General features: G+C 40.6%; 1 protein-coding gene across 2 annotated transcripts; it reads right to left on the minus strand.

Annotated features, from left to right (window-relative positions):
* Positions 1 to 1,462: 1,462 nt before the first annotated feature.
* wu:fy63c09 (uncharacterized protein LOC797544 homolog) lies at positions 1,463 to 11,285 on the minus strand. Of its 2 annotated transcripts, XM_058410654.1 has the most exons (16): positions 10,836 to 11,285; positions 9,307 to 9,361; positions 9,004 to 9,043; positions 7,786 to 7,829; positions 7,651 to 7,696; positions 7,320 to 7,449; positions 7,019 to 7,232; positions 5,169 to 6,137; positions 4,663 to 4,721; positions 4,265 to 4,317; positions 3,940 to 4,117; positions 3,703 to 3,771; positions 3,437 to 3,621; positions 3,146 to 3,342; positions 2,907 to 2,992; positions 1,463 to 2,115 (listed from the first exon to the last, which is right to left on the minus strand). In XM_058410654.1, the coding sequence occupies exons 1-16, from the start codon at positions 10,911 to 10,913 to the stop codon at positions 2,008 to 2,010; spliced, it is 2,511 nt and encodes an 836-aa protein (XP_058266637.1). In that variant the 5' UTR covers positions 10,914 to 11,285; the 3' UTR covers positions 1,463 to 2,007. The 2 variants fall into 2 exon arrangements, with proteins under 2 accessions (XP_058266637.1, XP_058266638.1); XM_058410655.1 differs by lacking the exon at positions 9,307 to 9,361 and having other exon boundaries at positions 1,464 to 2,115.

Raw genomic sequence — 11,285 nt, forward strand, 5'->3', positions numbered from 1 at the left:
TCTGATGAGTGTGAAAGACAACTTCAAGTCATCTCTATTTCTCCATGTGGATCAATAAAGTACCTGAAATACACCAAAGCATCTTCAAAATTATATATATATATATATATATATATATATATATATATATATATATATATATATATATATATATATATATATATATATATATATATAAAATGAATATACTCCTTAGGTTATGAAGTAGCCGTTACTACAGAAAGGATATTCTATTCAAATGAGCAAATTTATATATCAACTCCTTCAGGCCAGTGGAGAATCTAACAGCACTTTGGTGTAAATGTTTTGTCTTTTGCTAGTGTGAGGAATTAGGCTCCAGAAATCATGCACCTCCATACTGACTCCAGTGATGTGACCGTTCAGATGCTTAATCCTGAGCTGCTCAATACATGGAGCTTGTGTAATCCGCGAGCCGAAGATGGCGTCAGCATCAGCGTCTAACGTAGAGCATGACTGATGAGAGCCTGACACTCAACAAACTAGCCATCACTGATTTGAACAAAAATACACATTTAGATTAAGACCAACATTCTTTTCAGCAGCCACAAGCAGTTCTGACTAATGTGCAAATGTTTTATTTATATTTCTCATTTTTATACACTCGGCTGCTCGGCCTTGAAGGTTCTGAGGATTCCTTCCCCATTAAAACTTGATCTAGGAGCTCCATCATATCAACACAGAGTATATCTGATTTTCCTTTTCCTAGATTTCTGCCACTAAGTCTTGCCAGAGATTTCTTTTTTTTCTTTTTTGGGGTCTGAGTGTTTAGGTAAATGCTGTCAGCACTTTTACCAGCAGTGTGGTTTTTAATGACTTAGTTACTTAATTGTTTGTCTACAAGGTGGAAATTTGTCTTTGGCTTCACTGTCCAGTAGAAATACATACATTAACATAAACATTTAAAATAAATAAATAAATATATTTTATATGTATATATACATACACACACACACACTCCTAGATGCAAATTCATGACTAAGCATCCAATATTCTAACAGCATTTGGCACAAAAAATGTCTAATACACATTTCCTCTTACCCGTGGTTGTCTAAAGCATCTCCTCGAAGCTAAAGGCTAAAACAGAGAGTGTAGGGGGAAAAGAAGAATCGTCTATGATACTTTTACAGTATAAATATCATGATCATTTCGCTGCTCCTGTGTCGTACCTACAACCCTGCTTTACTTTCGACACACCAGACCACAATTCTCTCTACAAGATTTGTTCCCATTTTTTTTTTTTTCCTCTTTTTTGCAGGGCTTAATGACGCTTAAAGACTTAATAATGGAGATACGTGCAAAAGATTTAGGTTCCGGAAGATTTGTAGATTTTTAAAACTATACATTGCAAAGTATACATGGATTCAGCCATAAAACATGCAGTGATAAAGATGTGGGTGTGAAATTTACATATGAATGAATTCATAGCTTTGTGATTAATATTCAACAAGACAAACCATCTTTATCATAATTCATCTGGGTTTATTTTGGGTTAAGGCTTTGTGACATCATTTCCCCACAAATCATGCAAAGTTCCAGACTATACAGGAGTTTCAGTGGGAGATCACTATTCACCTATTCACAGTGTCATTTAGTACAGTAGACGTAACCTACCTCAAAAAGTATCCTGTGCAGATTACAAAAAATAAAAAACATGCAAAAAGCATTAAAAAAAAAAAAAAAAAAAAAAAATCGACTGGTGTTAGTCTGTCAAATCATAGGCCCTCTTTACAGTTCAGTTACACAACTATACGGTATCAGTGCTTGGCTTCGGGATGACAGACTGGATAATCAGAGCAGAACAGAACAGGACTAGAGGATTAAGACACAATCATTGAGTGAGTTTTGTGTTTACTACCGTGGAGCAAGTGATTGTGTTGGATTTTTTTTTCAGTAAATGTAGACGGAGACCACTGGGATACACATTCACACATGCCATGAAGCTTTTCACATGGAAATACTTTTCACTGTATGCATCCTGACAGGGTGTTAAAGCACCTGGATGTAATTTTTGGGGACGATGCCACGTCGGCCGGCAAGTTCCCCTACAAACCATTCCTCATCCACTTCCTCCAGGGAGGACACCACATCCCCGACCTGCACACAGACACAAAAAAACACAAGACAAACCTTCACTAATGCACCAGTTTAGTGAAGCATTGTGGATGAATTACAGATCAAGGATATGCAGCGTGTGATGTTGGAAAAGGGTTGAGAATAAATCCATGTCCTCATACATACATTATTACTGTTGCACATACATGTTTATACTATTTACATTGTTAGACATAAGAAAGGTCTTCCTTATGTCTTGTTTAAGTTATGTCTGAGGTCACTAGAGAAGCCACGCAGTAAGAATTTCACTGTATTGTGTAGCTGACAGTTTTCTGTACAAACTCTTGAACCCTGTTCTGTCCACAGACCTACACGAAGGAATCCTGCAGACCTTTTCCAGGCACAGGTTAAGCCTTGGACTCTATTACACAGACCATGAGGATGATTCATGTAATGATATTGTGTAGAAGCTGTAATCAGGTCTAGAAGGAGTCTGGAGACTGGAGTCTGGAGTCAGACTCCACAGGCAAGAACTTGCAATGTGGAATACCACACATACACACACACACACACACACACACACATTCTCTCTCACATACACACACACTCTTCCTCTCTCTCTCTCACATACACACACACACACACACAGTCTCTCTCTCTCACACACACACTCTCTCTTTCAGACACACACACACTTCCTCTCTCTCACATACACACACAACCTCCATCTTTCTCTCTCTCTCTCTCTCTCTCTCACACACACTCTCTCTCTCTTTCAGACACACATATACACACACATGCGCACACACTCTCTCTGTCTCTCTTACACTCACCTTGAGACAGAGTTCATCCTCAGACTCAGGAGTGAAATCATACAGCGCTCGGCCTGCCTGCCCTTCTCCTACACGTACCACAGGAGCTGCAGAAAGACCGATGACAAAAGAATAACAAAACACTTCAGCCATATTTTCAGAGCTGCTGTTGTAGAGAATCAATCAACAACATCTGACCAATCAGGATTTGAGAATTCATCAGCACTGAGTTGCACTGAACAGACAACATAATTATGTACCATGTGACTCAGGTGTTGATTTCTTTGCTGGACTTTCCTGAACAAGCTGGACAAAATTCAAAGGGAATATCCCAGTACGTCCATTAAGGCTGCCACGCCCCCACTCCTCATTTACATATGCTATTAACGTGATTACATCACCGTCATGAAACGTCAACTCGCCGTCTTCGCCATTAAACGCAAATCGGGCTCTATACCTGAGGACAGGAAACAGAAGAAAAAGAAGGAGGTTAGGGAGAGACGGAGATGCAGAAGGAGGGCGTGGGGTGACAATGTTTGAAATCGGAGAACCTGGTGCTGGCGTTTGTCTCGGGCTGCTGCTCCTCCGTCTCCTTCTCCATCTTCAGCTCCAGACTCTTCTGAGGGACGGCTTCTTCTGACAACGTGTACTGATGATTACCTTTCATACCTCTTGGGAAGCCTTGTGTCTCTGTTGGTGCCGCTGTGTCATCAAGAACAACAAGAAGCTTCTCTTTCTGGAGAGGCATGAGAACAAGCCTTCGTTTAGCTGATATTTACAATGTGTATGTGTCTTTGTGTGTGTTTGAGGCGATTACCTGTGGGTGAGATTCTTCAGGTTCCCTGCTAGGGAGATTTACTTTAGTGTTTTCTTGAGGGGTTTTGCTCTGCAACACACACACACACATTATTAAGCATCAACAAGATGCACAGGTCTGAAATTTGTACATCCCTGGTCACATTATATATATATATTGAAGAAAACCAAATGACTTGATAAGAAATGCTGACAAACTGCACAGAATTTTCCAGGTATTTTTTAAAGCACGAATTACTGTGTGGTCTCTGTAAAGAGGGTGCCCAGGTGTTGGTCTCGGGGGCAGTGGTGGTCCTCGTTTTGCTCCCCTGGAACTTGAGTGCTGATTGGTTGAAGCAGGATTCGGGGAGGAACCTGCTGGTTTGCTCGACTTGATTGGAGGAGGACGCAGAGGAAGTAGCTTACCCTCACTGGCTCTAAAAAAAAACAAAACAGAAAGAGTATGAGAATTTAGACAGAGCTGCTTACTAAGAGTTACTTTCTAATAACTAGAAGTACATGCAAATCTGATTATCTGAAAACTACAAACACACACATGTAAAAAAGGGGTTTGTTAGACTTACTGGTGTTGTAGTGATGGTCTGGATTTGTTGACGCCTACAGAACTAACAGCATCCTGAAAACACAAACACACACTTACTACAACCAGCATATATATATATATATATATATCCAAAATCCAAATAAACTAATGTTACCTAATCTCACCAATATTCCAGTTGATTATCACACACGTCAGGGTGTGTATTTTTAGGTAAATAAGCAAAGACAGGGCGGTGTGATCCAGCCTAATGTCAATTGATGTAAATGTTCCCATCCTAAAGTTGATTCATTTCATATAACAGCATGTGCTGAAGTGTTTTATTCCTTTTCTACCACAGCAACTCACCAAAGACTGCAAATTTATAACTTATTAAGCTTAAAAAAAAGAATATATTACATACAGTGTAATATTACTTACCTGTGCAGGAGTGTGTGCTGGGAGTGGAGGCCTCCTGTGGGACATGGGTTTAGCAGGACCTGAACACATTAAATGCAAGGATCAGGATTCTGTTCAGTCTGTAAACAGATATTTACTGTTAAAACAAAACCTGATAGAGAAACCACCAGTACTCGTTAATGCCTTCTAGGGAGGAGAGTTTAGGATGTGAGACAACTCACTTTCATTGTACAATCCGAGCTTTTAAAAGATATGCAAATATTTTTGAAGTTAATCTCTATCTACTGTTGCTGTAGTGACTGTCTTTTGCTAAGTGAATTCATCTGTCCCAGACTTGTATTATATTGAAGTTTTGCATAAACCTATGTTATGTTGTTCTTTTTTCAGTAAATGGAATTAAGTCCAAATACTAATTCAGTCATTTCTATGCAGAAGATACAGTTTAGCTTAAATTTTAACATTAACTCCTTTAATCTTCTTGAACGCTCCATCAGCAGGAGAACCAACAGAAAGAAACATATTCTTACATTTTCCCCTGCCTCTGCTGGAAGATGTGATTGCTACAGGCTTCCCAGGGTTAAAGGGCACTTCTGCAGGCTGAGCGCCATCTTCCTGGATGGAAGCTCCAGACATGCGTGCAGCAAGTGGAGGTCTGGGGGGCAGACGGAGAGGACAGCGCTCGCTCTTCTCCTCTGAAGAACCCTGCTCCTGGGACACGGACGACTTTTTCACCAGGGGTCGGGGAGCAGGAACTGGATGAACTACTGGCTTATTTTGTTCTTTTGAAGACGCTATGGTCTCCTCCACACTCAGTGTTGTTGCGTCAGATGGTTTTGTGGAGATATGTTGTTTGAGAATCTGGGTTCTTGGTCGTGGTTCTGGTCTTGTTACAATTTCCAAAGATTCAGTCGCAACCGTGGAAACCGAGCAGCTTTCCGAAGTAAGGCGTTCCTCTTCATCGTTCTTACCATTGTGGGCATCAGGTTGTTTGGTTTGGGTGTCTGGTTTATCACAACCGAAGATATCCAACAGGTCCTGTAGATACTTATTTGATGCGGTGTCTGAAGTGTCAGTAAAGCCAGCAAAAACATTCTCGGTGCTATTGTCTTTAAGGCGCACCAAGGTCTGAACTTTGACCTCTCTTGTTATTGGTTGATCCTGATCCTCCTCTTCAATCACTGACTGCACTAATGCTGTGGAGCGAGGGCGTGGCCTGGGGCGTGCTGTAACCTCCTGCTTCCCCAGGGCCTGTGACTGAGAATTATGAGTGATGTGGGAGGAGTCAGGAATGATGGGAGTCAAGGGTTCCAGTGCAGGAGTGAAGTCAGTCTGAACACCACACTGCTCGCCACTAGGAGGGTGTGTTGGAGCGTGTGTGGAACACAAGGGATCAGGCTCATCCAGTTCAATCAAAGAGTGTGTGTGTGCAAGTACCGGCTCGGCAAGTTTAGGAGTGAGAGGGAGGGACGGACGAGGCGGTTTTGGGGGCCGGCGCACTGGAAGAAACAATGGATAAGAAACAGGAACATGTTTAGGTGGAGGAAGATTTCAGCCAAAAAGAAACAATATTTGTTTTTTATCCCATATGTACTTGATAGAGATTTTTGTGTGTAAAGCTTCTTTCTTTGATTTGGTACTTGAAGTTATAAGAAGTTTATGCGCTGGTTTATACACTGGCATTATCTAACCTATAGACTTGACAATTGAGACCGACTTGCTTTGTGTGGTTTCCAATGTTGTCATCTATAAATACAGACACCAGCGTCACTCCAGCAGCATAAAGCTCAAGTCAGAGGCGTGTTCTAAAGTTTCTAACATGCAGGTATTTAATAAAACTATGTACCAAAGGCAGATCTGATATAAATAATCTTTTAAACAGTATTATTAAAAATATGTGATGACTCCAGCACAATACCTTTCATGTTTTCCAAGTTTCCACATTATTACAAATTTTGTGATGGCAATTACACATTATGATGGTCACAGACATGCATAAGCAGACATTTGGGCTGCGACTGTTAGCACATAGAACATCATGAAAAATGTAATAAATAAATAAATAATAATAATAAATAAAATGTAATAAATAAGTTCCAGGATGTTGCACTGCAAAATGTGGAAAAGTTCAAAGGGGGCAAAAACTGGGAAGGGGGAAATAAATTTGCATCAGATAGCAATGATTTCTAGGAAGAGTCTGCTACTGAAGGCTACAATCATGTGGATCTATGTGAATGAGGTGTAACGGTAAGGGGAAAATGTGCGACAAGTATGTTGCTAAAATATTAGAGTTTAATGGTCTTTTTTAAAAAAAAAAAAAAAAAAATTACATAAATTAAATAAATCTCCAAACTCCAGCTTGTTTCCATCTGAGACTCACTAGAGGGTCTGGTGCAGCTCTGCGGCTCAGAAGGCTCCGGATCGGTCTGTGTGGAGATGGTGGCAGTGTGACGAGGAGCGGAGGATGAGGAGGATGACGATAATGAGGAGGAGGGTGATGAGGAAGAGGAGGAGGAGGAAGAGACGGTGGAAGTGTGGGTATTCTGCTCACGACTTTTTTCTCGAATCACCTGTTCGTATGAAGGTGGCGGAAGCTGGGGGAAGAAAAGCACTCATGTTGAACTGACCGAAATGAATTGTGTTTAATTAGTGTTTTTACCAAGTGTTACAGTTTTCTGTACCTCTACTGTAACAGAACTGGTCCACGATGGCTGAGCAGGGGGCGGAGCCAGAGGAAATGCCCCAGATGTCCCTGGAAACCAGGAGTTTGTAGCCAGTGGTTCAGCTGCAAGAATGGTGATCTCTGGACGTCTGCGGAACAAAAACAAAGAATTAAAATATCTACAGATTTTTAACACCAGATCATATTAGACCACAACACTGTTCTTATTGGTCAGAAGCTCAATTCTTATTGGTCAGACTGTGTTGACTAGGCTGACTGATTTGGGGTGTAGAGGGCCACTTCACAGAACTCTATCACTTCCCTACAGTAGTATGACCTTTCTCACTCACCGTCTCTCTCTGGTCTGTTCAGTCGGAGCAGCTGTTCTGGTGGATGCTGAAAAATGTCCAAATGGAAAAAAACAAAAACATGAGAACAAAATACCTTCACACGTGATTAACATCTAAAAATCGAGGCGTACTCACTCCTTTTTATCACAGCTCTGATCGACGAGAGTGCACCCTGCGTGCTGAAACAGAAAGAGTAAGTTATGTTAAGTTTTTCCATTCCGTTTCACTTTAAAACATTAGCAAAATAGCTCGCTGCTTCCAGCTGTGACTCAGACGCTCACTGTGAACTTGTTTCCTAGCAGTAACGTGGGTTTATGCTGAGTAATGGGAAAAATATTTCCATCATAAAGCGACCGACCACACCAGCATTCCCCATCTGACATCGACATTCTACTGTCGTCCGCTGGATTCTCAAGCCACGGGTAATACCGAAAGGTCAAATGAGCTCATTTTATACTATTGGATTCTCAATTCTGTCTCAGTAGGTTGATCAAATTTGTACATCCACAGCACTCGTTATTTCTTTGATCACAGTAATTCTGTGAAACAGAAATTGTTGTGTGGAATTGTTTAGCTGTCTGTAGGATTTCTTGGAAGGAGTCTCCAGGGTGGGGGAAAAAAAAGAGACATTGACAGGAATGGCTGGAATTAGTTATAACACGTTTCAGGCATGATCCACAACAGAAATCATTACAAATAATTAAAAACAAGAAAGGACATGTTTTTTAGTAAATAAGACACGTAATGAGCAATTATTAAGGAATGATGAGTTCACGTTATAGAGAAAACTGGCAAAAGAAGCAGACACCGAAAATGTCCTGGTTGACTAACATTCGATTTTCTTTAACATTTATAACCGTTGCCATTTTCACTTGCCATTCAGGGTATAAGACATCCCTGCTTCATGAAGCTTAGCACATCCTTCTAAACCTCACCGTTTACAATCCTCGCACACTAGGTAATGTGACATGTAGGTGCTGTTTCTCAGACAAATTACACGTCTTTCGCAGCCCGTGTGCTTACATATCAGTCATACAGCCAGACATGAACACAAACATGACAAAAAACTTAATTATCCCTGGACCATCAACAACCGATACCTTGTTTACTCCTGACGCAAGTCGACAAGTATTTCCAGCAGAGGAGGACAGAGAAAGACGTTCTACTGTTTCAGCCCAAACTTTCCCTTTTAACAATTCCAAACGAGAGGCTCAAATCAGGGGCTTTTTTAGGCAACAAGATTTGGACTTTGGATTAAGGAAAGGGGGAATACAGGATCACACACATACTTTCCAAATCAACTAAGCAAGTTCAGAGTAGTGAGTTTAGTAGAGAGTTTTGTTTCTCTCTTACCTAGACTGGCGTTGTTCAGGCTTGTTCCTATCTGCTCGATCTGAAACACACACACACACACACGTCAAAACTGCTATCCAACTCAGAGATCTCACACTCACCAACTTGGAGCAATCACAACAGAACAGCAGAAGGACACACACACACACACATTACACAAAACTGACATGAAATTACATAATCAAAAGTAACCTGGAAATGAGCAACATCATATTACTTGCTTGTAACCACAACTCACGTACCGTTTGCCAGATATTTAATGAAGTGTATTGAAACAATTTGTGAATAAACATGAATAAAAACCTGCTGATTGAGTCTGGTACAGAAACTCATTCTCTTTCACTGGATCGAGGCCAAACTAGAGAGAGAGAAAGCCAGAGAAAGAACTGTACTAACCCTCTGACTGTAATTTACAACATAATTGAGTGAGCGTTTGTGTGCGTGTCAGAATCTGGGCATGTGCAAGTGCAAATAAATCTCAGTTTCTCAACTAAGAAAATGTTTGCAGCTCAATAACTAAATGCCATCAATGCTTTGTTTTACAGTAGTTTCAAGGTTAGAGAAACAATGCACACTTTACTTTATCCTTTGTGTGTTTAATTAGTTACGTTTCGATTCAGTTCTATTCAAGTGAATTATAAACCAGCTGGCTAAGCCCGTGGCCATCAAGTAATATTTATTAGCATACTATATCTCACTACATTCACTGTGCCAGAGAGATGGAGGACTTGAGTTTGGTCTCGAGATGTTTTGTATTGACTTGGACGTTTCTCTGAGTTATTGCTTTTCCTACTTGGACATGTCTTGATCTTGGACATTGGTCTCACTAAAATGTGGTCTTTACCAGGAGTAAATTAATGCTAATGCTGTATTTTCTTTTTACATCCATAAAGCTGGAGAAGAAGCAATACATGACTGAAGGTAAGGTAAAGAGTTTGTGAAATATAAGACGATTTTTGGTGTCTATCTTGACTAAGACTCGACCCTCCTTAAGACTCAGTCTAGACTTAAACATTTACAGTACTTAAACTCGATTTAGAACAAGATTTGAACAAAAGATGTACCTTGATCAAAGCAAGCCAAGGCAAGTTTGTTTTTTCTCTTTATAGCTTGGGTACTTTGAAATGAAACGTCATTTTTCAGGTCACAGTGTCAGACGAATCATCTAACCAGCACAACACGACAGTGTTAAATAGAAAACCTAGTAAAACTACTGACTGCAGCAGTAAGAGTCAGAACTGTAAAGAGATGGTTTGGATTGTTCCAGACCAATGACAAGGAAAGGTGCAGGTATAGGTTTATTTCTGAAAATGTGCATAGAATGGGTAAATGAGTAAACATGGATTATCTGTGTCACATAAGACGGTGCCATTTCTGCCCACGTGATTGGTGGCTTTGGTCACATGACCCAGCAGAGTTCATGTCTCAGCTCTTAATTGTACCCCTCACTAATTCTACAAGATGCATGTGTTTTAGTCATGACCAGACTGCATTTCAGCTGGATGATTACAGACTACTATAATATTTCTTAATTATTATTTTTGTCTGGGGAGTGTGTAGGGCTGACCACCATTTCTGCATTTCCACACACCAGAGAGAAATCGTTCCAGTTCATAATTTCTTAAGAATTATTTAATCAAACTCATTATACGGCTTATGAATAGATTAACACAGAACCTAAAGGCAAAATGGGAAAGCCGAAGTAACAGTCTAAATAACTTTTCTCCGCTTTAAGTTTAATAAAATAAATATTTTTATTATACACACACACACACTATATACAGGTATATGTGGATGAAATGTGAAGCTCGTGCGCCACCAAAACACTTCACCTGAAGCCGCGCTGGGGGCTCGCGGGTTTCGTCTCGCGCCGCCGGCCTCTCGCGTCTCTCTAAAAGTTTCCTCGTCATCCTCCACTCTCGCTTCAGCCATATCCAGAGCAGATAACGAGATATCTCTTTTTACAGCAATATAAATCAAAAGCTTAGCCTACAAGAAGAAGAGCATTTCTCCTGTCCTGTGAACACTACAGTCCCGTGGAAACGACCGGAGAGAAACAGCGAGAGAAAGTGGGATTTCTCTCTTTAAATCCGCACAACTGTTAATCCTAACACAAAACAATTCAACCGCTAATCCAATCTTCCTCTTCGGCGCCTTTATGAAGAGGAAAGAATAGGCGAAAGCTCCGATCTGAATAAAACAATGTAGTTCATTATCTGAAACTACAACAGGCTCCGATAGAACTATCGCTCGAGCGTTTCGGTACGCTCCCACGTCATGAC

This window comes from Hemibagrus wyckioides, linkage group LG15, assembly GCF_019097595.1.
Source record: "Hemibagrus wyckioides isolate EC202008001 linkage group LG15, SWU_Hwy_1.0, whole genome shotgun sequence".
Classification (NCBI taxonomy): Eukaryota; Metazoa; Chordata; class Actinopteri; order Siluriformes; family Bagridae; genus Hemibagrus; species Hemibagrus wyckioides.